General features: G+C 26.2%; 12 protein-coding genes across 12 annotated transcripts in view, besides 22 other annotated features; 2 read left to right on the forward strand and 10 right to left on the reverse strand.

The window, feature by feature from the left end:
- EDI_100550 (uncharacterized protein) lies at positions 1-1,098 on the reverse strand (the record flags this gene model as incomplete). The annotated part of the gene is made up of 2 exons (XM_001737421.1): positions 1-828; positions 1,056-1,098. Coding segments are annotated over 2 exons (871 nt in total), but the record flags the coding sequence as incomplete, so codon positions are not given.
- Positions 899-1,008: a microsatellite.
- A 486-nt stretch (positions 1,099-1,584) lies between the features above and the next one.
- On the reverse strand, positions 1,585-3,159 carry EDI_100560 (uncharacterized protein; the record flags this gene model as incomplete). Its single annotated transcript, XM_001737422.1, has 1 exon — positions 1,585-3,159. One exon carries the CDS (start codon positions 3,157-3,159, stop codon positions 1,585-1,587), a length of 1,575 nt encoding a protein of 524 aa, XP_001737474.1.
- A 549-nt stretch (positions 3,160-3,708) lies between these two features.
- Positions 3,709-3,736: a sequence feature (AT_rich).
- A 155-nt stretch (positions 3,737-3,891) lies between these two features.
- Positions 3,892-3,912: a sequence feature (AT_rich).
- A 96-nt stretch (positions 3,913-4,008) lies between these two features.
- On the reverse strand, positions 4,009-9,447 carry EDI_100570 (protein serine/threonine kinase, putative; the record flags this gene model as incomplete). Its single annotated transcript, XM_001737423.1, has 1 exon — positions 4,009-9,447. One exon carries the CDS (start codon positions 9,445-9,447, stop codon positions 4,009-4,011), a length of 5,439 nt encoding a protein of 1,812 aa, XP_001737475.1.
- A 127-nt stretch (positions 9,448-9,574) lies between these two features.
- Positions 9,575-9,656: a sequence feature (AT_rich).
- Positions 9,657-10,053: 397 nt separating this feature from the next.
- Positions 10,054-10,234: a microsatellite.
- An 11-nt stretch (positions 10,235-10,245) lies between these two features.
- Positions 10,246-10,785, forward strand: EDI_100580 (uncharacterized protein; the record flags this gene model as incomplete). The annotated part of the gene is made up of 1 exon (XM_001737424.1): positions 10,246-10,785. One exon carries the CDS (start codon positions 10,246-10,248, stop codon positions 10,783-10,785), a length of 540 nt encoding a protein of 179 aa, XP_001737476.1.
- A 417-nt stretch (positions 10,786-11,202) lies between these two features.
- Positions 11,203-11,261: a sequence feature (AT_rich).
- A 178-nt stretch (positions 11,262-11,439) lies between these two features.
- EDI_100590 (uncharacterized protein) lies at positions 11,440-12,165 on the reverse strand (the record flags this gene model as incomplete). The annotated part of the gene is made up of 4 exons (XM_001737425.1): positions 11,440-11,549; positions 11,605-11,730; positions 11,779-11,938; positions 11,989-12,165. 4 exons carry the CDS (start codon positions 12,163-12,165, stop codon positions 11,440-11,442), a joined length of 573 nt encoding a protein of 190 aa, XP_001737477.1.
- Positions 11,732-11,756: a sequence feature (AT_rich).
- A 119-nt stretch (positions 12,166-12,284) lies between the features above and the next one.
- Positions 12,285-12,318: a sequence feature (AT_rich).
- Positions 12,312-12,713, reverse strand: EDI_100600 (uncharacterized protein; the record flags this gene model as incomplete). The annotated part of the gene is made up of 1 exon (XM_001737426.1): positions 12,312-12,713. One exon carries the CDS (start codon positions 12,711-12,713, stop codon positions 12,312-12,314), a length of 402 nt encoding a protein of 133 aa, XP_001737478.1.
- A 187-nt stretch (positions 12,714-12,900) lies between these two features.
- Positions 12,901-13,323, reverse strand: EDI_100610 (uncharacterized protein; the record flags this gene model as incomplete). Its single annotated transcript, XM_001737427.1, has 1 exon — positions 12,901-13,323. The coding sequence occupies one exon, from the start codon at positions 13,321-13,323 to the stop codon at positions 12,901-12,903; it is 423 nt and encodes a 140-aa protein (XP_001737479.1).
- Positions 13,324-13,380: 57 nt separating this feature from the next.
- Positions 13,381-13,449: a sequence feature (AT_rich).
- A 48-nt stretch (positions 13,450-13,497) lies between these two features.
- Positions 13,498-14,778, reverse strand: EDI_100620 (uncharacterized protein; the record flags this gene model as incomplete). The annotated part of the gene is made up of 1 exon (XM_001737428.1): positions 13,498-14,778. The coding sequence occupies one exon, from the start codon at positions 14,776-14,778 to the stop codon at positions 13,498-13,500; it is 1,281 nt and encodes a 426-aa protein (XP_001737480.1).
- Positions 14,779-14,949: 171 nt separating this feature from the next.
- Positions 14,950-14,997: a sequence feature (AT_rich).
- A 93-nt stretch (positions 14,998-15,090) lies between these two features.
- Positions 15,091-15,129: a sequence feature (AT_rich).
- A 35-nt stretch (positions 15,130-15,164) lies between these two features.
- Positions 15,165-15,205: a microsatellite.
- A 43-nt stretch (positions 15,206-15,248) lies between these two features.
- Positions 15,249-15,866, reverse strand: EDI_100630 (60S ribosomal protein L16-B, putative; the record flags this gene model as incomplete). The annotated part of the gene is made up of 1 exon (XM_001737429.1): positions 15,249-15,866. The coding sequence occupies one exon, from the start codon at positions 15,864-15,866 to the stop codon at positions 15,249-15,251; it is 618 nt and encodes a 205-aa protein (XP_001737481.1).
- Positions 15,867-15,904: 38 nt separating this feature from the next.
- Positions 15,905-15,971: a microsatellite.
- Positions 15,972-16,030: a sequence feature (AT_rich).
- A 39-nt stretch (positions 16,031-16,069) lies between these two features.
- Positions 16,070-16,111: a sequence feature (AT_rich).
- A 56-nt stretch (positions 16,112-16,167) lies between these two features.
- Positions 16,168-17,271, forward strand: EDI_100640 (uncharacterized protein; the record flags this gene model as incomplete). Its single annotated transcript, XM_001737430.1, has 1 exon — positions 16,168-17,271. The coding sequence occupies one exon, from the start codon at positions 16,168-16,170 to the stop codon at positions 17,269-17,271; it is 1,104 nt and encodes a 367-aa protein (XP_001737482.1).
- Positions 17,272-17,369: 98 nt separating this feature from the next.
- On the reverse strand, positions 17,370-18,260 carry EDI_100650 (uncharacterized protein; the record flags this gene model as incomplete). Its single annotated transcript, XM_001737431.1, has 1 exon — positions 17,370-18,260. The coding sequence occupies one exon, from the start codon at positions 18,258-18,260 to the stop codon at positions 17,370-17,372; it is 891 nt and encodes a 296-aa protein (XP_001737483.1).
- Positions 17,851-17,871: a sequence feature (AT_rich).
- Positions 18,261-18,263: 3 nt separating the features above from the next.
- Positions 18,264-18,339: a sequence feature (AT_rich).
- Positions 18,340-18,508: a microsatellite.
- A 169-nt stretch (positions 18,509-18,677) lies between these two features.
- Positions 18,678-18,761: a sequence feature (AT_rich).
- A 51-nt stretch (positions 18,762-18,812) lies between these two features.
- Positions 18,813-25,819, reverse strand: part of EDI_100660 (ataxia telangiectasia mutated, putative) — a gene marked incomplete at both ends in the record, with an annotated part of 7,363 nt that continues 356 nt past the window's right edge. The window contains 3 exons of the mRNA XM_001733331.1: positions 18,813-19,945; positions 19,987-25,771; positions 25,807-25,819. The exon at positions 25,807-25,819 is cut by the window's right edge and continues 356 nt beyond it. Of these exons, the coding sequence (XP_001733383.1) occupies positions 18,813-19,945; positions 19,987-25,771; positions 25,807-25,819 (6,931 nt within the window). The remainder of the gene's footprint in view (positions 19,946-19,986; positions 25,772-25,806) is intronic.
- Positions 22,756-22,826: a sequence feature (AT_rich).
- Positions 25,408-25,451: a sequence feature (AT_rich).
- Positions 25,478-25,500: a sequence feature (AT_rich).

Consider the following 25,819-nt stretch of genomic DNA (forward strand, 5'->3'; position numbering starts at 1 on the left):
GGATATTATTAATAACAATAACACTTTTATATTCATCTACATCTTCACCTTCATTTAAACCAATTCCTTTGATTTGATTAATAGATTCACTATAATTAACAAGATGAGGTGTTCCAACACTTTCATTTCCAATAAATCTTTTACTTAACTCTTCACCAACAACAGTTGGTTTTGGTAATGAAATAGTAAAAGATTCATTTGTTATTTCATTCATTATTTCTTTTGTTTTAATTGATTCATCAATTAGTTTAATCATTTCATGTGGTGGTGGTAATCCAATAAGATCATTAGGTAATTTTAATGCATTAACACAACGTAAAATGAGTTGTTGTCTAATTCCACCAGGTCTGGATGGTTCAATTTTTATTTTTCTTCCTTTCATTTCAAAATGGTTTAACTTTTCAATTGCTTTCTGTGCATTTCTTAAGTCATAATATTCAATAAATTTGTGATGTTTTTTATTTGGTGTCTCACGAATTTCTTTGATATCTCCATATCTTCCAAACACATCTTTTAATTGTGTATTTGTGATTGAATATTCAATGTTAAATACTACAATTGTTCCTTGATTTTGTTCATTATCATTTAAAACATCTTTTGCAATTGCATATGATACTGAATATTTATTTTGTAGTAATCTATATACTGTCTTTGCATCTCTTAGATCAAAGTATGAAATAAGAATAAAATGATATGAGTTTAAACATTTATCATAAACGGCTTTGATTGTTCCACTTCCTTTGATTTTGTTTTTAATGTTTTCATATTCATTTCTACAAATCCCTGAAACAAATATAATTCTACTTGGATGTTCACCACATTGATATTCTTTTAATGCTTCTAATTGCCTTCTAATTGTTAACAATGAAGTAGAATGTTATTGTGTATTTTCATGTAAATTCATTGATTTGGTATTTTTATTTGATTTATTACACTTTTTCATTGTGTCTTTTTATTAATTCAATCATTTATTTATTATTTTATTCTTTTCTTTCTTCAACTTTGTTTTAATGTTGTTACATGTTTTATTCTCATTTCATGAATTTAAACAAAACCAATATCATAAATCATCTGAGACATAATGAAGATATCATTCATTAACCATTCAATCAGTATTCTTTTATGTTTTAATAAATCTTATTTAAATAAACTAATACTAGATATAGAAATTTGTAAGTCATAACCACTTCAATATGGACAAAATGATTTAAGAATAATTCAATAAATAAATTAAAGGATGTGTTATGTTTGTAAATAATGAAAAGAATTGATTGAATGAAGATGTTTTATTTTAAAGAAAGATGAATAAATGAAGATAAACAATGAATGTATGATTTAGATATGAATTCAATAATAATATTCAATGAAGAAATTATATAACAATTATTCACATGGGATTAATAATTTCATGCTGATAAATTTCTTTTGATATAATAAAATTGATTTGACAATAAATAAATAGATTATAATTTGGTTTCTTTCTTTGGTTATAAAGAAGAATTGAAGTTATTTGAAGTTTTAAGTATTTAGTTCATTATTTAGTGTTCATTTGAAAAGATAACTGATAAAATATTCAAAAAGATTTCAATGAATAAATTGAGTAGTGTATTTGTCATTAGTTTCATAATCAATATCTCTATTTTCATCTTCAGACTTCTTAAACATAGTACATATTGTTTGACAATGATGGTTTGTGATAAAAATATTCTTTACAATATCAAATTCATCAGAATATTGAATGAAATAATATTTACTTGGTTTGCTATGAATAACTTCTGCTTTAATTATAGTGTATTCATTGTTTGTTAGTATAACAAATACATTTTTCATTATCACCAAATCACTAACACTTTCACTGCTTTGACACCACAGAAAATGGTTGAATGCTTCTACACTTAAAACACCTCCATAAACTTCCATACTTTTTATTCCTAATTTATCTCTAATTCCACTTCCTTCTTCGTTGATTGCTTGAATTATTTGTGTTTCTGCTTCTTCATGATACATTTCAATTATCATTTTTTCCTTTTTATCAATCAAATCCTTCACTTCTTTAAGTCGTAATGTTCCTCCTTGATTCATTTGATTTGTTACAACAAACATCTGACTTCCTTCACATTTTACTCGTTTCATTCGATGTACTTTCTCATCTTTAAGTCGACTATTATACATATCAACATATTTATTGTATTGTTCTGATGCTTTGACTAATAATCCAATGGAATCAAGATAATCCAAATAACTTTCATTATAAAAATATTCACTTTGTTTGTATTGTTTGATTACAATAGGAATATCATTGTTGTCAACTTTTATACTTCCTTTGATAGTAATTCTTTTTCCTTTATCATTGATAATATTCTTCATTGTGATTTGACATGGAATAACTCTGTATTCTTTTGTTCTACTTGCAAATATTCTCATCTTCTCATATTCCTCAAATATTGGTGTAATAAGAACTCCTTCGAGTTTTGTAACTTCTTCCATACAATTTCCTTGTATGTATGATGGTGGAATTAAACCATTTTGGAGTAGTGGTAAATCGTTGTAATTTAACATCACAAATGGATCATCATAGAATTTATTAGGATGAATGCATTGGAAAATAAAATATGGTTTTTGATTGAGACTGTTAATGATAGTGTTTTTCATTTGATCATTAATTTCATAATGATAGGAGTATTGTATTACTAAATCACATTTAGGAGGTATTTTTGTTAATGTAAATTGACTAGTTGGAAAAAAGTAAATAAAGAAAGACTGTTCAGGACAAACTTGAATACTTTGTTTTATTATTTCAATAAAATTGTCAAATGACTTCTCTTTACAAATTATTTCTTCTGTTCGTTTTTCTTGGTATGTCATGAGAGTATAACTTGGTTCTTCATGAATTCTTTTCAGATATGAATTAATTATTTCAAGTTGTTTATTAATATGTTCTGCCATTCTAACTACTTTCTCGTGTTGTTGTAGAATGACAATGATTTCTTTTGGTTTTGTGGTTCTAATATAATCAACTAATTTTCTTGTTCTTGACTTTGCTTCACTTTCTTCATTGAACTCTGTGATTGAGTCAATCATTTTAATCCGTTTTTCACTCTCATTTAACTCTTCAAAACTAACTTTTTTAGAATTAATTGTAGTGCTACTTGGAATCATTTATTATTCTTATTTCGAGTTTTTAGTTCTTCTTTATTTTTATCACTAAAGTCATCTTAATTGAACTGTACCCATTTAGTATTTCTTTATAAATGTCCTATATCTATATCCCATTTAATCATTTGTATCTTTGTCATTATTTTCAGTTGAATTGAATGGTATTCTTGAATTAGTTCATATGCTTTGAATTTCACATTTAATAAACAACAACATTTACTCATCATTCAACAAATGATAAATATATGCAAATACTATTACAATTTATTGTTGTCATTATGTTCTGTTGAATTAGATATTTCTGTATTTCAATAAAATGAATCAGAGAATTAAATAATAAACAAAATACTGGTAAACATAGGATAAAATCTGAGAATAGATTAATGGTATGTTCATTAAAACTTAGAGTGTTGAGTGATATACAATTTAATACAATAAAATTGATGATTAGTTAATATTCTATATATAATCAAATTGTAAACAGTATCATACAATGAAGACATTAATTAATATTCCAGTAATGAATGAAACAATGTTTTATTTTCCTTAAAGAAATAAAAAAATGATTAAAAATATTAATCAACAATGATGATTTTACTTCAATTCTAAATTAATTAAACACTAATACAATATAAATCAATTAATGTATTCTTAAACAAATAGTTGAATTGTAAATGGAAAGATAAAATAATTAAGTATGGTAGAGATTAAGAATTTGATTTCTGATTTGTTTGGATTTAAAAATAAAAATAAAATCATTTTAGTACTAGTCGTCAAAAGCCTTATTGGTTTTAATAAAATATCTATGAAAGAAGTTATAACTTAATTAATAAATCAATTATAGTCCCTATATTAATTTAGTTGTTCCAAGATTTTTGTTAATCTACTTATGATTTCTGAACAACTTAATCTTTTATCAGGTCGTTGCACCCAAGACTCTTGAATTAGTGATTGTAAATTTTTATCGTTGATACATTCTAGGGATGGTCGTTCTCCTGAACTAATCATATCACAAATACACCATGGTTTAATATTTGACGTAAAAGCACTTCCCCATTTAAAGCATTCATACATTGTTACTGCATATGAATAAATATCGGCCATTGTTTTGTAATGGTCTTTATTTAATATTTCTGGTGCCATATACTTTGGTGTTCCAATTGCTTTGGTAAATGTCATATTAGTCATTAACATATTAATGTTTCTTGATGCTCCAAAGTCTGTTAATTTACAATTTATATCAACGGTAACATCCAAAGAAAATACCAAGATGTTACCAGGTTTAATATCTCTATGTAATATTCCATTTGAATGAAGATATTCAATACCTTTAATGCTGTCTAACATAAATTTAATTCTTAATTTCATAGATACTTCACTTTCATCTTTTTTCTTCATTAAATCTTCTAATGACCCAAATTGTGCAAATTCAGTTACAATACAAATCTTGTTTGGTACAAATACAGCTCCGTAAAAATAAACAACATAATCACACCTAAACTTATCTAACATTGTAACCTCTTTTTCAAATTCCTTTAATGACTCATCTCCCATATTTTTAAATTTCTTAATAACAACAGTAGTTCCTCTATATTTTCCTTTAAAAACTATACCAAATGATCCTTCTCCAATAACTTTCTCTGAAATAATTTCATTTGGATTAAGTCTTGGTGAGTATTTAGTTTTTCCTTGAATAGGAATTTTAAATACTTCAGTTTTATTTGATTTAAAATCATAACTTATAAAAGAAAGAGTATCATCTATTGTAAGATTACACAATGGGTTAATTATTAATTCAAATTCACACCCTTGACCATTTTGTAAAACGACACACTCAGGATTAACTTTTATATTTAAATTTATTTCTTGTGAATTATTATGTGTAAATTGAACTTTCTTTGTACTATGAGAAATATTACCAATACAAAACAGTGCTCGATTCTCTGAAGCTACTGTCATTTCATCTTCATACTGAATTACTTTTTGGTTAACAATAATTGAATTTGAATTATCTGCTTTTATCCAAAGTGAATTTGAATATTTAATATTGAAAATTGTATTTGAACCTTGTTTTTTATTTTGAGAATACTTTGTAGCTTTACCAATAATAATTCTAATAAACACTAGTAATATTATTATTGTTATCACTGTTAACACTATCCCTCCAATAATAACCAATACAATAACCCACCAAACTGGTGAACTCTTACACTCTTTTCCATCAACATCAACTGAGTACCAGAAATCACATTTACTACACATATTATTACGAGCACTAACACAATGAGAGAATTGTGAATAATGACTACATTTGTAGTCAACATCTAAAATATAATCATTATTACATAAATTACATCTTCCATTTTGTTTATTACAACTAATACATTCATCAGTTCTTTTATCACAAGATAAACATGTGTAACTATTTAAGAAATATCCATCTTCACATACTTCACATCCAAATCTATTTGTAGTCTCACAATTAGAAAGTAAACTTGTGGAAAGACATTTTTGTGTTTTTATATCAAAATAATAATTGTCTATACACATTAAACAACCATTTGCATTTGCACATGAAACACAATTTTCAATACATTTTGAACATACTTTTCCATCTCTATAATATCCATCATTACAAATAGCACATTGTTGAGAACTTTCACTTATTAACATCATCTTACAATTTGTAGTTTCGGAGACAATACATGATTCTCCTTGAAGAATATATCCAGATTGACATTCATAACATGAGTCTTTTGAATTAACACATTTAGAACAAGTAGCATTACATGGTAAACACTTGTTTTGATTATTGTAATATCCATCAACACAACTTCGACATACACTTTTTGTATATAAGGAACAAAAATTGTCATTTTGTTCTGAACATATTGTGTTCCCATCAGAGTCTGTTGATAAGTAATATTTTTCTTCTGTTTCTGAGAACAAACACTCAACACATGTTCCATCATTGTTAGTTTTTAAACAATGCTCTGTTCCACTAACACACCCCTTTCCATTAAAATATTTAGATGAATCATCACAACTCAAACAAGTGGACTTTGACACTACACTACATGAAACTGATTCTTTAGAAACACACACCCCACTAGTTGTCATGATATAACCATCAACACAACTACTACAAAAAACATTATTAGAAACTGAATAACAAGTCATACAATGTAATCCACCAGAACTACAGGAAACACATGTAGAACTTTCTGATAAATAATATCCTGGAGAACATTGAATAATTCCTGAATTACTTACACTAATTGAATTAGAAGGAACATCACATGTTGTTGAACTTTTAATTGCATTAACACTTATATCACAAATATCACAGGATAACCCATCGAGACATGAATAACAATTATTCCCACATGATGTAGAACAACGTGTGTGGTCATTATCTATCATCATTCCCTGAGGACATTTCAAACAAATACTATTCTTTGAAAAAGAACATACTTTGATATCTTGAATACATTTATTAATATCTGATTTATCATTTATGTATTCATCTTCACAAATAAAACATTGTTTTGAATCACAAGTTAGACAATTTAGTTGACATGGATAGCACTCCCCTTTGTCCATATAATACCCAGTGTTACATCTTAGGCAATATTTACTCTTGGGAGAAATAAGAGCACAATTATTAACATCTGTTGATGATGCAACAATACAACTTCCATCAGAATTAAATCCATATCTACACTTCTTACAAGTCATTCCACTTGATGTTGAATAACCAATAGAGCAAATTCCATCGACTTCTATTAGATTTGATGAAATAGTAATTCCGCAAGAAGATGTATCAGCAATAATTAAGTTCTGATTATTTTCTCCTTTAGTAATAATTGAATATTTACCATTTGTTTTTGCCAACACTGAATTCCCATTGCCATCAATCACAACATTTGCTTGAAGAGTTAATGGTAACTCATAATTTGAAACAGTTATTGTTGTTGGTGAAACAACAAATATATTAGAATAATATTCATCATTATCAATGGTAATTGTTGATGCTGATATATATAACGTTGATGTGACATATTGAGATATATGTCCTGGACATGAATAATCAAAAAATGAAGATGACTCACTCTCATAGTAATACTGACTTTCGTCTCGCTTATAACATGTTTTTGTTCCATATCCCTTTCTGTCACATGATTCATCATCAGGAGTTCCAAATATTGCTATTTGTCCATCACACATTGTTTTCATCGAATTAGTAAATGTAACTTTTCTTTCTTTCAATGACATTAAATAAAAAGGATCTTCTTGACCAGATGCCGAGTTAATTGTTACTTTTAGTTCATTTTTACTTTTTCCTGTGATAATAAAGAAGCTTGGTAGTGCGAATTGAATTTCAATCGAATCAATGACTAATGTTGTTACTGAGTCACTCAAAGTCAATTGACTATCAGTTGTTAATTTATTAATGTAAATTGAATTTACATTTGGTCCAAATATAAGATTAGAAACCTTGAGACTAAGCTTTGTTGTTGAAGTAAATTCATTAATAGTTGTTTTGTATTGGTTAATAATTGTATAATCTGTGTTTGTTTGTGTTGATGGATCTACAGAAACACTATCAATTGTAATAACAGATGAAAGTATAATTTTTGCATTTTGACTGATTATTAATTTATTTAATTCACTTAAAACACCTATGATATTGACTTCTGATGATGTTATGATTGAACTAATGGTAAGACTATTTTCATTTGGTGCTGTGATACTAATTTTGTTTGTATTTGTTTCCAGTGTTATTATATTTAATTCTCCTGAAGACACAATTGCAATAGTGGTGTCTGATTGAAGAATAAGCTTAGTACATGTTAATTTCCCAACCAGAGTTATTGAGCCCCCAATCTGACAATTAGATGCCATAAGTGTTCCAGAAAATTGACCATCATCTGGTGCATAATTTATTGAATACCAATAAGAATTTGACTCTTGGAAAGAATTTGATTTAATTGTTAATGCAATTGACTCTTTATTTAATGCATCTACTGTTGAACTTATTTCTGAACAATCACTAACATCATATCCATCAGAATATACACAACCACATTGAATTTGAGAATCTGATTTAACAAACCTTTTAGAATTCCCACAACTTACACTTTTGATATTCCCATTGTTTGATTTTAATTCTTTACCTGTAAACAACACTGTGTCTGTAGTGATAGTAGAATAATCAATTGTTTCAGCTGACAACTCTTTAAAATAATGATTTCCTGATTCTACATTTGATAGTACTAAAGTGTTAAATGAGACGTACCCATCTACACGTATTGGTTGATTTGGAAGAGTAACAGAAGGACCACTAACATTAAGAATATTTGTTTCTGAAATGATAATATCAAGTGGACTTGTTCTTGTCTCAAAATATATGTCATTCCATTCCAATCCATAATCATTTAAGAAACGAATGGTAGTATAATTATTAGACACTGTCAATGTGTATAACGACCCATTATACAAACAATCCGGATAATTAAGTGTTAACCATGAAATATGTGCATCTGTTGACCCGGTTGTAATTTTACATGATGAGTCAGGTTGTGGTTCTTCAGACTGGGACTTTTGTCCTTGACAAATGACATATCTTCTAAACCCATTAATATTTGATACCTCTTTAATAACTCCCCATTTAATATCTGGAAGTTTTTGTTCTCCATTTGTATTAAATGCATACCAACATCCTTCTTTGGTGTTGTCATTGTTGTTGTCATTTATCCATATTTCTTTTTTCTCTTTATCATTCTTTTCTTGGTACAAATACAAGTATGGACGGTCTTTAGTTACCCAAATTAGAAAAGTCTTAGAACATAGTGTTGTATGAAACACTGCAGGTCTATCATAAATGTAAAGGTTTTCTTGATTTGCTGTATCACTAAAACAGTATTCCCTTTCAACAATAATATAGAGTAATGACTTGTAATTTTGAAGTTTAAAAGTTGTAGCAGCTGCAAATTTAGGAGGTCTTACAAATAATTGTTTAATGGAAGCGTCTGAATCAAAAGTAAATTCAGTTGAGCCAGCTTCATTGATCAGAATACTCAAATAAGATAACCCATTTTCACAACAATCTGATTTAAATCTAAACTTTTTAGGATTTGAATTCCTGTCATATTCCCACCCTTTTCCTGAAGAAACACATTGACTAAAAGGATACTTGCCATAATTTAAAACATTCTTATCTGAATTAAAATATATGTAGCACTGATCCGAAATAGCAAATTGAAACAAGAATAAGATAAAAAGGAACATAGAAAATTTTTAGATCTATTCTTTTATGAACTTTAATAACCCAATGATTTTATAATTACTTAATAATTCTCTTGTTACTTCTTCAATTTACAGTTAATAACGGTATTAAAAAATAATACACGAAGAGATATTTTTTATTTCTAATGATATTTAAAACTAAAAAAATAAAAAACTAAAAACAAAAATCTAAGAAATTTTATATTTTTATTGAGAAATGAATATAATGTTATTATTACTCATTCCATTTGTTCTTAGCAATGATCTTTTTAACTCAGAAGATCTTGACTTATTAGATGATGAATTTCTAGATTTATTTGATGACGAACTTGATAATGAATATGAATTAGATGATTCATTGGAACTAAAGTACAATGACTTCGTAGGATATGGAGGGTATTTTGGTTATTTCCATCCACTCCAATATCATGGCTATTATCCAGGATATCCACTTTTGTATCGTCGACTTGGACAGTACTAACTATTTTTTGTTATTCAAGATATTTGTGTTATTTCTTTTATAAAATTTGAATATCTAATTTTAGAAAAAAATAGTTCCAAATAAAAATCAAGATCCAATAATGAGTTCTTCTTAAATAGGGAAATGGGGAAAAAGAAAAAAGAGATAAGAAATAAGAGGAGAGATTAGAAAAAAAGGAATAATACGGGAAATTAAAGAAAAATCCTAAAAGATTAGAAGAGAACTAACAAGGGGAATAAAGAATGATAAAGAATAATAAAAAATAATAAAAAGAATAATAAAAGAACAAGAAATTCAAAGAACAAAAAAATCATATTTTAATGAAATTCATTGGTATTGTGTTTTTGGTTTTTATTGCTAGTGCTTTAGCTCAATCAAGTGGATTTTGGACACCAACATTGTACAAAGTTAGAGAAAGATTAAGTGAAGTTGCCATTCGTATTGATGAAGTAGAAGATGACGAAAGACATTATGGAGATTTGATTGATAAGAGTATTGTTGATTTAAAGAGTGCTATTACCAAGAGAGAGAAGTATATAATTGGTAGAAGACTTACTCATCTCAGAGCCAAGTTAGTTGTTTTCAACCAAAAGAAATTATTACTTCTCAGAGCACTTAAGAGGATTGTTTCTGCTGTTCCAAGAAAGTTCAGAGCTAAGATGATTAGATCATTAAAGATTGAAAAGAGATTTGTTGCTATTAGAGATATCGAAAGAGATGCTAAACGTATTTTAAGCCCAAAGAAAGCTATTACCCATAAAAGTAGTACTAAAAAGACTTTAAAAAGACTTGGTCACGGAATTGCTAAAAATGTTAAAACCGTCAAGACCACTAAGATTTCCAAGATCAAGAAGAATTAAACAATTAAATTGATAAAATTTACATTCTTCTGTTCATTGTGACTTTTTTTGTTTTGATTATTCTTTTAAAAATATGATTAGTCAATAAAGATATTTTCCATCTTATTTTAAGGTATTTTAAATTATAAGAAATTCTATTATTCAATGAGGAAAACATCTCGATTGCACAGAAAAATAATTTTTATTTTTCCGTAATTAATATTTCTTTAGAACTCTCTTTAAAAGAGGCATGAAAAATGAGAAGAGAGGAACTTGTTTGATATTAATCATTTCATCTTAATTCATCTTCTATTTTTCATTAATTTAAACAAAAAGACAAATGAAAATAATAAAAATACAAAAAAGATAATTTTTTAGAAGTCGTAAATTAGTAATTTTTCATAAAAAATTTATTTACTGTTTTTACATGTAAGAATGATTATAAAAAAAAAGAATCTATTAAATTAAAAAAAAAAACAAAAAAATTATTTTAATTTGATAGAGAATAACATAAAGTGACGAAAAGAAAAGTATATAACTTATGGTATTAAGAAATTTCTTATAAAAGTGTTAGTAAACACAATACAGAGAAATGAGTTAAAGTAGCTCTAAGTAAAATAAAGAATGCAAAAAGTGAAATTAGTTATTGTTTTATATCAATGAAATTTATTAATATTAACAACAATTATGAGTATCTTCAACAACAGGAATAGCTTCATCAGTAGAACAATGGAATTGAGAAATATCAACTTTATCAAGTATATTATTAAAAGCCTTATCAACACCTAAAAAAATAAGTTTTTTAGATTAATTAATCTTTTAATGAGAGTTACAACAAACTATCTCCTTCAACTGATGTAACTTCAGCAAATAAACAACCAAATTTTGTTGCAAGATTTTCACCTTCAATAGTTTTAACTACTCTTTGAGTTGATAAATCACTTTTTGTTCCAACAATTTCAATGACTAAAAAATAAATATATATTATTTAACACATCTTTATTACTAACAAACGGATATTTTCACAGTCTTGTTCTGATTTTATTTGGTTATACCAACTTTCAACACCTTCAAATGATTGTCTGTTAGTAATATCATAAACAATCATACATGATGAAACTCCTCTATAATACATTGAAACCATAGATCTAAATCTTTCTGAACCTGCAGTATCCTATTAATTTCAATGAGACACATTAGAATTAATATATAAATCTAACAAACCCAAATATTTAAATCAATTTTTTTACCTTTGACTTTACAAGTTTTCGTAAGGAAATTTACACCTAAAGTAGATTTACAAGATGGATCAAATATACCTTCAACATATCTTAAAACAATACTGGTTTTTCCAACACCTAATTCTCCAAGCATACAATGTTTAAATTTTCTAACACTCATTCTGATAAATTATTTATTTAAAGTTTTACAAAGAGAAAGGTTTATTGAAAGAAAAATAAAAGAAAGTTTTAAATTTTTAAGTTATTTTCAATAGTAAAAACACGATAAGAACCAAAATCATTAAATTTTTTTTGTAAATTATTTAATTAATTAGTAATGAGTTCAAATGCCATTTCTTTCTCATTTTTGGCTAATATTTTTTGATAAGTATTATATTCACATTGCTTGATTATCATAATAAATAAACCATATACAAAAAATAAAAATCCAAATATTAATATAATAATCACTACTGGAACCCAACTAAATCCACACTTCCCAAACGTTTTTCTATTTGCTATTGTACAATTACTTGATGCTGGATATGAACAATATGATTTAAACGATTGTTCACACCATACACATCCACGTGCAACTGGTCTAAATTCATCTCCTTGAACTTCAGTACATGATGTGCATAATGTATATGTTTCACATTTAGGAAATTCTTCTCCATTACTCAAACAATAAAAAAGAAGAATAATAATATGAATTAAATGATTCTTCATTGATTAATCATTTATAAGTTCTATTAAAAACAAAATTTGATGGTTCTTCCATTCTTTAAATGCCATTTTAATTCTTCTTATCTCTTTGTTATGTAAACCCATTAAAATCAACGGTAAAACTTTTTAATTTAAATAGTAGTCAATCAAAATTTTAATTAAAAGAAATGCATTTTTAAACAAGAAGATTTCATTGATTTGCTTGGTTTTGATTTACAGGTAAATTTAAATCGTTGTCCCATGGTTTTCTTCCAAGCTTTGGTCCATTATCAATTCTTCCTTTTGCATCTTCTACAGTCCATGGCTTTTCCTTTTGTACTCTTTTAACTTTTGATTTATGTGGTCCTTGTGTGCAATGTTTTAAATAAACAGCTTGTGAAATAAAATGTTTGTCACATACTCCACAATAAAATTGCCCAAATCCTGGTTTGTCTTCATCAATAGGTAATGCTTTAGCCATTTCTCCATTAACGTTCATTTCTCCATTTTTAATAGCAGAAACAATTTGATCAAAATCTTTAGTTTTATGTTTCATACTAAGTCTCTTATGAATTCCACCAGTCTCTCCTCCTTTTCTTTTTGACTTATGAACCTTCTTTCTTCTTTGTGGCATTTGTTAATGAAATAAGATGAAGCAATAGGGTTTTTTAACAATCTTATCACTCACTTCTTTATAATAAAAATAATATTATTATTTTATTATATTTTTAAGATTAAAAATAATCAAAATTGATTTAATGATATAACAAGTAAATATAAGTCAGATATAAATTGATTGTTTTGTCTTCTACCACCCTTGAGCATGGATTTCATCGTTATCATCTTCTTCTATAAATTCATCACATAAACATTCTTCTGTATAATCAAATGAATTTCCATTAATTGAAGATAGTTTTTTACTCCCAAGAAATACTTGAGATAGACTTTCTTTTTCAATACAATTTGTTGGTATTCTTATTGAAGTAAGCTTTGTACAATTAGAGAAACAACTTTCTCCAATGCTAATAACACTATCAGGAACATATATTTCTTTAAGTGAAATGCAGTCATGAAAACAACGTGTTCCAATAGAAGTGACTGACGTTGGAATTTTAATTTCAACTAAATCTGTACAATAGGCAAAACAATAATCAGGTAAATTGGTAATAGATGAAGGGATAACTATTTTCTTCAAATTACCACATAAACAAAAAGCACTTTCTCCCAAAGAAGTGATTGTTGATGGAATAACAAAACTTGTTGTTTTAAATTCACACTCTTTATAATATGAATCACCAATAGAAGATATAGATGGAGGTATTTCATTACAAGAAAAGATTAAGTCATCTCCATTAATTAATTCTATATTAGTACAAGTAATACCAGTCTCTTCTAATAATTGAGATACGTGATAAGATACTTTAAAATTAATTTCGTTTTTTCCATGAAGAAATATTCTTTTTAATTTACTACATCTCATTAAAGCACTGACATCAAATAATTGTAAATTCTGAGGTAAAGAAATTGAAGTTAATGAAGAACATTCATTAAAAGCCATTTTACCAATTGATGAAACATTATCTGGAATTGAAATTTTTTCAAGAGCCCTACAAAGAGCAAAACCAGACTCATCTATTGACTCAAGACATTCAGGTAATTCAACTTCTTTCAAAGAGAAACATCCACAAAATGCTCTCGTAGGAATTTTTTTAATAGATGAAAGAGTAATTTTTTGAAGAGATTCACAGTCATTAAATGAATTACTACCAAGATATGTTACTGTAGGAGGAAGGTTTATTGTTTTTAATCTCATACATGATTTAAATGCATTATCTTCAATTGAACGTAAACACGATGGAAGAATAACTTCTGTTAACATAACACATCCCCAACACAACCCACTTGGTATTGTTAACATATGTGGAGGAAGAATGAGTTTATCTAAATTAACACATGAAAAGAATTCCATTTCTTCTAAATTTGTTAATTCTTCAGGAACTTCAACAGCAAGTGGTTCAGTTGCTTTAAAAACAAATTGGCGTAATGTTAAATTTGTTAATGGTTTCTTTTCCATTTGATGATCACTCATTTTCCTACTTTGATTACTTTTAAGATTTTAGGGCTCTTTTTATTGATTTATTTGATTTTATCCCAAATTCCTTTCACAAATAATTCATGAAATTCATATTTTTTCGTTTTTTCTATTTTTTTTTACTTTAAGAACTGAAAATCTTTTGCGAATTTCTTCACTTCATTTCACTTTTTTTAAATTATTTAATTTTATTATAATTTTTTATTAATTATTAATCATAACATTGCTTTTTCCCATTCAATAAACGTTCAATTTTGTTCAAGTAATTTAAAACCCCCTTGATTTTTGCAGTTACTCCCTTAAAAACACAAATAAATTATTTTTGTTATTAATAACTAATTTTAAATACAAATGATATTATCAAAAATGGAAGTTATTTCTATAAAAAGACAATAAATAAAATAAAAAGAAAAAATAAAAAAAATCTTAAAGAAATAAACCATAAATCACAACAAAATCCACTAGAGTTAAGCATAACCAAATTTCTTGAGGATAGCTACTTTAGCCTTATACTTTTCATCTGCAAGAATCTTTTCTTTAGCTTCAGCAACAGCCTTTTGTTTCAATTGTTTTGCAGCATACCATTTGGCTGCTCTTTCTTTTCTTTCTGCTTCATTCTTAGCAACAACATCAGCATATTTCCATCCAACAGCAGTTCCAAGTTCTCCAAGAAGAGTTCTCTTTCTTGTTGGATTAAATGAATAAATAGCAGCAGCTTCTGGAATTGATGATTTCTTCATTTTGTCATATGGTGCTGGGCATCCTTCAAAACATTTAAGATTCTTAAGAGCAAGTTTTCCTCTGTAATTGTTCTTTGGAAGCATTCCTCTAACAGCTTTACGAACCATATCAGCTGGTGAACGATGATGGAAAGCACCACGAGTTGGATTGGTGTTAACTCTTTTTCTTTGATAGAGTTCCCATTGAACTAATCTCATTTTGAGTGTTCCACATACTTGGAGATCTTCACATCTAACAAGTACAATCTTTTGTCCAAGAAGGAGATGTTTAGCAACAACTGATGCAACACGTCCAAGAACGTGTCCATGGCAATCGATTACAGTGACTTTGTTGTTAGTAGACATTTGTACACTGTCTTCAGAGAATTATAAGATGAATACCCTATTTTGTTTTTTTATATTTCAAATTATATTTTATTATAATTTTTATTATTTCTTCCTTTTTTGTTTATAAATATTTTAATTGAAATTTATAGAAAACTGTTATATAAAATAAAATTGAATAAATTGATGAATAAATGTATTTCATTTTAAAGACTTTTAAACCCTTTTTTTTTTTTCAAAAAATAAAAAGATAAAACAAAAAATATGAAGAAATTGATAGTTTTAGAAAAGAGGGTTTTCAACTTATTTATTAAATCATAAAATGAGTAAGAAAGGTGGACGTAAGAATAAGAAGGTGACTAAATTAATTATTGGTGAAGAAGAAATTAATAATGTAGATGACCTTTTAACTACTTACGTTGAAGAAAAAAAAGGAGTAAAACCAAAAGAATCTTCTGATATCTATGTCCCTAATTTTGCTAATCATCAAGAAAGACAACAAAGACAACCACGTGCTGAAGGTGAAAAAAAAGAAGATGATGGGTTGTGGACTGTCAGACATGGACATGGCCATGACTTCAAGAGACGCCCCCCTAAAAGAGATAGAGAAGAGGCTGGTGAACCTCAACCTAGTGAGGCTGATACAGCTGATTCATGGAGAAGAAAAGAAGGAGAAGAATTCGTACCTAGAAAAGGAGGTGAAGGTGCTGAAAGAAATCAAAGAGAGTTTAGAGAACATGGACCAAGAGAATCTAGACAACAAACTGGACCAAGTGAGGCCGATACAGCTGACTCATGGAGAAGAAAGGACGGAGAGGTGTTTGTCCCTAGAAAAGCACCAACTGAATTTAGAGAACACGAGCAAAGAGAACCTCGACAACAAACTGGACCAAGTGAGGCTGACACAGCTGATTCATGGAGAAGAAAAGAAGGTGAAGTATTTGTTCCAAGAAAAGCACCAACTGAATTTAGAGAACATGAACAAAGAGAACCTCGACAACAAACTGGACCAACAGAAGCTGATACAGCTGATTCATGGAGAAGAAAAGAAGGTGAAGTATTTGTTCCAAGAAAAGTTTCACATGAAGAATATAGACACGAAAATAATGAAAGACAGCACAAAGGATTCAAAGAAAGAGAAGCACCTCAACCAAGTGAAGCTGATACAGCTGATTCATGGAGAAGAAAAGATGATGACGGGTTTGTTCCTAAAAAAACATATGAAAGAAGATATGAGAATACAGAAAAGCCACATAGAGAGTTTGGAGAAAGAAGAACAGATGATAGAGGAAAGAGAACATATGGACCTAAAGATGGTCAACATCAAAATACAAAGAAAAGTACTCAACATATAAAACAAGGTAAAAAGACTCCAAAGCAATCATCTAAACCTGTTGTTGATGAAGAAGGATGGATGACTCAATAAAATATGAAGAAATAACATTTGTTAAGCAAATTTTTAAAGAAATCAAGAATATTTTTAGTTTTCATTTAAATTTATAAATGAAAAAGTATACATACAAATCAATTATATTTCATCACATAATCAAATAACTGAAGGATTTGTTGATTTGTTTGATATTCTAAAGGAAGAGTATTTATGAGTTTCTTTTTTAAAGAGGTATCAATTAATTGATTATTAAGTAAAGTTTTTACAATTGTAGTAATAATAGTTGTCATTTTAAGTGCTAAGTCTTGTGATTGAGGATGAATAGGAATTGTTTTTGGTTTAAAAGAATTACGAGTAATTTTAGATGGTTTAGTTATAATTTTTCTTTTGATATTAGAAAAAGAAGGACAAACCAGGAGAGATTGATGAGGAATAAAAGTAGGTTCAAAGTTTAATTCTTTTTTTATACGAACTAGTGATAGGTTATTATTGAAATAAGGTAAATTATTAAGTAATGATAATAATTTATGATCACTAAATTCGTTTGATTGGATAAGAGTATAAGGGACTAAAATGTATTTTGATTGTTGGTTATTCCATATTGATTGTTGTAACAAAATTAAATAATTTAATTTTCGTGGATAAACTACTACTATTTTTCCTTTTCTTACAACTCCATTTACAAGAACATTAACATATTGCCCAACTGAATATAATGATTCTCTATTAGATTTAAGAGGTTCTGTTGTTGTTTGAAGTTTTTGTTGTAATTTTTGTGCTTCCTCTTTAATAAATTTTTTTGAAAGAACAGGAGGTAATTTTCTTTTACTACGTTCATTATTTTTAATGTGAGACGTTTCAATAAAAGTAAGCATTTTTTGTGATCCAGGATATTGTGATACTTTTGCTTGATCAATAATTTTTTTTGTTGAATCACTAACAAAGAACTCAGCTGTTAGTGTTTTATTTTTTATTTCTTGATTTAAAGACTGATCACTAAACATTAAATTCAAAGCATCTTGCATTTGATTATATTAATTATTATTTTTAAATTAGTTTTTATTTTAGTTTTTTATGAAATATTAATGAAATGAAATATTAAAAATTTTATTTTATTAAAAAGTTATTATTATATTATTATTAAATTTTTTTTTAACTCTTTTTAATTGAATTAATGAAATTTTTGAAACATTATTTTTTCTCATTCATTATTATTTTCTATATTATGTTTAATTATTGAAAAATTATTTAAATTTATTTTAACTTATTTAATGGTTGTAATAAGAATTCTTTAAAGAGTTTAATTTAAATATTTAATTGTTGTTGAAGTAATAATTAAACAATAATATAATCAAACACAGACTAACTTTAAAAATTAAAGTTCTTATTGTTTGTTTTGAGTAAAGAAAGTAAATAGAACGAAAATAAACAAGAGTTTCAAGAAAAATAAATAATTGTGTTTTTAAATCAAGAAAAATTAAAAAAATAATAATAAGAATATTCTTATTATTTTTTATATTTTTATTCATTTGATTAGATTCAATTTTGTTAAGAGGATTTTATCTCATAAATTTATTTTAACACCATGGACACCATCCACAATACATTTTTTTAAGATTATCCATATCAGCTGCTTGACTTATAATTTCATTTACTTGTCCTTCAACACTATAACTTTGTCCACCTTCAATCCCCATAAGTTTTTCTTTGGTATTAAACATAATACTTTGATATGATTTCATTTCATTTAGTTTTTTGTCTTCTTTATTTTGGTTTTGTTTTTCATCTTTACCTTTAATTTGTTTTAAGTATGTTTCAAAAGCTTCATCAGTCCGTTTTTTAGGTGGTGCAGACAATACAGCTTGAAGAATTGCTAATACAAAATCTTTATTATCTCTTAGAATTCGTAACACATTTTCGCAACACCTTTTAAATGGACCGTCATACTTTAAAACACCCATAGGATCAAGAATTTCTCTTGTTAATCTGAAAGGTACAATTTCTGGGATAGGAAGTTTTTTTCCATATTCAAAAACGATTCCAAAATCAATATGAATAACTTCTGCTGTAGCTTCATCAAACATAATATTATTGTTATGTCTATCTCCAATACCAAAGACATAACCAATTATTGATGTTACAGCTGTACTATTTATATAATTTAATTTCATGTCATATAAATGTTTTGGATCTTTACCATATAATTGATCAAAAAGATTATGAAATGATGGTGTATAAGATTTAATACACTTATTAAATACATCAAAATAATTATCTAAACAACGATTAATTCTAAAATTTTTATGTGCTTTTTCTAACTCTGACATTGTACTAGAAAACGTTGGTTCTTCAGGGTGAATTGAATCATGTGTTTTAGACAATTCAACAAACAAAGGCTCTGTTCCTGTAACAAATTCTAACATTCCACTTTCTTTACTTAATGGAATAACTTTATATGTTCTAATTCTTAATTGTTTTGTTTGTTGATGTTGTTTAAATAAATGATTACATAAATCAAAGAGTTGTTGCATTACAGCATCTTGTCGAAGGTCATCTTCACTTTTTAGAAGGAATGAATATTTTTTATTATCACTTCCTAAAAATTCCATTTTCTTTGGAGCTCTAATTCCTCCAACTAAAGAATAAAAGTTTGATATTCCAGTGATGCTTGGACAATTATCTCCTGTCATAGAACATGTTGGGATAGATACTAATGGATATGATTTTCTTGCAAAAGAACTTTTCCTGAACTAGACCCACTTTGTAAATAAGCGAAATGAATTAACGAATGTGATAATTCATGCATTTGACTTAGTATTGATGAAATATTTTCTTTAGAAGAAAGTTCATCAAGAAGGTTTTTTGCACATAAGGGAGGTTGTTTTGGTTTTTCTGGATGGTAATTAGAGTTATATAACATAAGAATATGCCAAAGTGTTTGTTGTGGATATTTTAAAGCAATTTGATAAATGATTTTATTTAAAACCTTTGACATATCAGGAACAGAGTTATTCATTTTTGCAATTAATTGGTATGAAACAGAAAGTAATTTAGATAAATCAATAGCATCATTATTTCTTAAGAAATAATTTGATATTGTAGAATTAATATTATTATCATTTTTACAATTAAACCATATTGATAATATTCTTAATACTGAATATAGGTCATAATTATTAGATAATTTTAATGCTTGACAATAATTAAGAATAGCATTTTGATGAAACAGTTTAATATTGTATTCTCTTGATAATTTTTCATTTTCAAATAAATTAATTTCATTTGTTAATTTTGCTTTCATATTGTTTTTTGATTTTTGATCAAATAGTTTTATTTTTTCATTACCTGATTCTAACATTTTTAGTTGAGATTTTTTATCTTCAATTAATTGTTCTCTATCATGTACAATATTACTTTTATTATACTCATCTATTTCTTGTGCTTGAAGGTCATAATATTGAGCAACTCTAAAATGGATTTTTGATAATGTTTCTTTTTTAACATTATTATTATCACTTTCTTTAATTACTGCTTCAATTCGTTGAATTAATTCAGTCATTTCTTCTCGTTTATCAGAACGAATTTGTGATTTAAATTTAATACTTAATAATACAGTTTGTGGTTCATTTGAATTTTTTAATGCAAGTAACGCTGTATCATGATATTCTTGTTGATATTTAATTTTAGCATATTCTCTCCACCAATTTTCATCTCTTTCATTAGTAGAACATAATAAAGTAAGATATGCCTCATTTGAATAGCCCCATTTTCTTGCATATTTGCTTTGTGTTAATGATTTATCAGGAATCTTACATACTTTACTTACTTCAAATAATTTTTTTATTAATTGATAATCAACGTCACATTCTTTGATCCAATCAACACCCTCTTCTATTACACTAACACAATTTCTTGTTTTCACAATATCAACAATTAAACAATCAACAATTGAAGAACTTAATTGTTCTTTAGAGTCTTCTTCAATAAGCCCATGTTTTAGTGAATCAAATGCTTTTTTAGAAAATAAATTTAGTGCATCTTTTTCATTAAATTTAAGAGCTTTCCAAAGGTTAAAGTCTTTATTTTCATTTAAAGAAGTATTATAACTAATAATATTTCCCCAGTCACTCATTGTTCTCCATGCAATAGAATAATCTAAGTCAGTTACCTCTGTTTGTGAATTAAAATTAGTTAGTACTTCTGCACAATGATATAGCCCATTATTTCTTAATTCAGTTTCAATACCTTTTCTTTCTGCTTCTGCAAGTAATAATCTTCCAAACCCATCTTCTAAATTAACATCAACTTTTCTACTAATAATTTGTTTAATAGATTTAAAATCATTAATATGTTCTAATGATTGTTCTATTAAATCTAAATTAGTTATTTCTTGTGGACGTTCTACATATATTTTATATTTGCCATTATAAGACGTTGTAAATCTTAAACTCTCAGAGAATTTAATTCCACTAAATGAATAATTCCAACGTAATGAATCTTGAATTAATTGAGAAAGATCGAATAATTGATATAATTTTGATGTTAATGTATAATATCTTGAAATAAATGGTAATAATACTTTTCTTTTTTCCTCATGTGATATCTGGCTTAAAATAAAATTAACTAAATGATCAGTAGGATTTTTTGTAATTTCATAAATACATACATTAATAACAAGTTTAGAAGAGAAATTATCTTTACAACATATTTGTTTAATTGTATTTTTAATTCTTTCATTTCTGTCATACATTAAATCAATAAGTTGTATACTTAAATTATTAATTATATCTTGTGGATGTAAAGAATCAAATTTTATTAATTCAAATGAACTGCTTTGAATTATAGCATCTATAATTCCATTAAATTCATTTGATATTTGGTGATAAAAATGTGTTTGTGTTTTTAATAAATAGATAAATTGAATTAATTCAATACTTGGTTGTAATGTAAGTAAAAGATATATAGCTCTTTTATATAAAATTAGTTCTAAAGTTTCATTAAATGAAGTAAGTATTTTAAAGTCCCACATTCGTTTAAATGATGTATTAAATAAAGATTCTGAATTATTTATTTCATGAAGAACATATAATAAATTTGTTTTCATTTCAGAATTACATAATTCTCTATATTCTTGTGATAATAATAGTGCTGATTTAATATATACATATGGATTATTATTTATTAAAGAACGAATAAATACAGGATAAGGAATAGCATTTTCATAATTTTCTTCTTGAATATCAACTAATTCTTTTTCAATTCCATTTCGAAATATATCAGTTAAACATCCATTTAGCTGTTCAGTAAATACTCTTGAAGATGGTTGAACATAATTAATTAATGAAGAGAATATAATTTTAACGAAAAGTGGTTGAAGATTATTTCTTTTTGAATTAATAAATTGAATAACTAAACCAAATGTTGTTTCATCTTTAATAAATTCTTGTAATTTCAATAAGTTGCCAATAAATAAAGAAATAGTAATCATTAAATCAGGTTTAACAGGATTAGTTGATTTAGAATAATTAATTATATCATTACAATATTTATAAAAAAATTGAACAATTTCTTTATAATTAGAATTAATTTTAGTTGAAAAAATAAGTGGTGTTAATGATAATGGAGATAACTGTTCTGGCATATGTTCTATTAAAGACTCAAAACAATTTGATCCAATACAAGATCTCATTATTTTACCATAATGAGTATTAATATAATTTTGTAATGCTTTTTTATCAATAATATTAATGCTTTCTTTATTTAAATATTGGTCTATAATTATTTCAATGTCACGACTTATTAATTGTTTAATTGATGAATAATTCATTAATGGTAATAACTGATTAGCAGCTTTTGAATTTTGTATTATCAAAGGAATTATTGATTTTTTATATTTTTTTAAGAAATCAGCAAACACATCTACTATATAAACAAATGGAAAATTTGATAACATTGAATATTTTTCAAACCATTTTTTGAAGAATTTTGATGAAGGAGAGAAATCTATTAATGTGTCTTGAATTAAAAAATTATAAATCCTAAGATCGTTATCTATTAATATTTCAAATGCTTTCATTAAACAGTCTATACTCTTTTGTTCATTTGTACATTGAGAACATTTATAATAAAAAAGGAATGATGATACTGTTTTTGATGCACAATCATTAGATTCATTTTGACTTAATAATGCATCAACTAAATTATTTAAATTAATTCTAAGATCTTTTGGATTAGTTTCAGCTTTAATACTATCAAAATGAAGATTATAAAGAATAAGTTGTTCATTTGAACTATTCATAAAGAGTTTTCTACTGTTAATGAGTGGTAAGTAATTGTCTGATAATTCTTGTTCAATTTGATTTTTAACTTCTTCCTTTTGGGTGTATTTAAAACAAGAAAAAAGACTATCCAATGAAGACTCACTAAAAAAGAATGTCCAATCACTATATAATGCTTGTAAATAACCTTCCATCAAGGGATGTGAACTAAGAATTTTAACAAATTTTTCAACTATTTTAATGTTTCTATTGATATGTAATAATATTTTACAAATAAAATCTGTTGGAAAAGAATAATTACATTTACTTAATTCTTTTATAATATTAAGTAATGACAATGAAACTTCAGAACTGTAGTTCTTTAATGAATCAACAATTTCTTTATAACAATTTTTTGGAAATACTGTTATTGATTCAAATCTAGCAGAATCTAATTTTGAAATAATTTTATCATGAAAATGGCAATGTGTTATTGAATTTTTTAGTAATTGTTCAATGATTTTGAATGACTGTAATGGGACTTCTTTTCCTTCTTTAATTTGAGAAGTTATGTATTCAACTGCATACTCACTTCCTATACCTTGTGTAAGAATATTTTGACAGTCACTTTGATAATAAGTGTCAGGATAAATATTCCATAGCGAAGAGATTTTATTAATAAATAATTGATGTTCTTCTGAAGGTTGATCTCTTATGGAATACACTAACTGTTTTAATAATTGATAGTAACATATTGACACTTTACATTCACTAATTGTCATTGGAATTTTTTGTTTTTTGATACGAATAAGAAATTCATTAAATAAAGTTAAACGAAGGGTTTGTGATATAACAACAACAGTATTAATATCAGGGATTATTTCTTTTTTTATGATTGGTGGAATAGTAGTAATATCAGAGTCATAAAAAAATTGATGTTCAAATAAATCAATAAATTCATCTTTATCAAAAGATGGATTAAAAAATGAAATAATTGTATCTTTGGTAAAAGGTATCCCAAAGAATAACCATTGAATAATGTCAAATGAAAGTGGTAATAAAACAACTTCATCAAAATGCTCAACAACCCAATTAAGTTGTTTTTGTTCCTTAATTCTTCCTTGGTAAATTAAAGGAATTAAAGAAGCAGAAAAAGATAGATCAAAAGGTAAGAATGATAAATTATTATCAAAAAGTATATGAAAGGCGACTAATTTTTGAAGAATGAGTGGTGACTTAGAATTAGTTGCTTTTAAAAAATCATTAGATAACGGTTGTAATTCTATTTTATTATAAACTAATAACAAAGAAGCAGAATATAATAATTCGCATTGAATAGAACTAAATTGTAATTCCTTATTTGTGCAATTTTGAACAGAAATAAAAAGTTGTTTTACAAGTTCAATACTTTCATTATCAACTTTGTCATATTCAATTAAACCTTTAATTGCTTCATTCATTATAAAACAACAATTAAATAATTGATAAGAATGTGTTTGAGTATCAAAATGTTTTAATAATTCTCCAAGTAAAAATAACCCATTTTCATTTTGTTTTACACCAACTTTTTTTTCTTCTTTAAATGAATAATTGACCATTTTACTAAATAATTTTGCAGTAAGATTTAATACTTCTTTTGGACCATTAAATATAATATTATTTGAAGGTTGTTGTTGTTCATTAAAAAGATTTATAGTAATATGAGTGTCTTGTAACTGATTTAATACAATTCCATTAAACACTTTAAGTAAGACATCTTTTGCAATTTTTTCTTCAAGTAAATTAAATGAAAGAAGAATGTTATAGTATTCAAGTAAAACTGTTTTAGAAGAAAAGAAGAGTCTACAATTTGGTGTAATAATAGATTGAACTAAATCATTATTTAAAATAATGAAAAGAGAAGGATTAATATGACTATAATAGATATTAATATAATTTACTAAATTTAAGAATAAAATACTGTTACTTTCATCTTTATTTTCAACAAAATAATTTAAATAAATTTTAACTCTTTCACAAAGAGGAATAATGAAATCATAAATATATGGGAAATGAGTTAATCCAATAACCATAGAAAATAATGCAATTGAAAATGAACACTTAGACTCTTTATCAAAATCATCAATAACTTGATTTAACATTTCATCAAAAAGTATTTTAATATGACAATTAATATTTTCTTCATTTTGATTTAATGCAAAATCAATATACATTGAATTACCAAAAACATTAGAGATTAAATCATATTCAGCAATTCTACAATTTTGTGTCATTAAGTCCTTTTGACTAATTTCATTAATTATTGGAAGAATACTTTGAAATAAGAA

This window comes from Entamoeba dispar, genomic scaffold (genome assembly GCF_000209125.1).
Source record: "Entamoeba dispar SAW760 scf_1105229460621 genomic scaffold, whole genome shotgun sequence".
NCBI classification, from domain to species: domain Eukaryota; phylum Evosea; order Mastigamoebida; family Endamoebidae; genus Entamoeba; species Entamoeba dispar.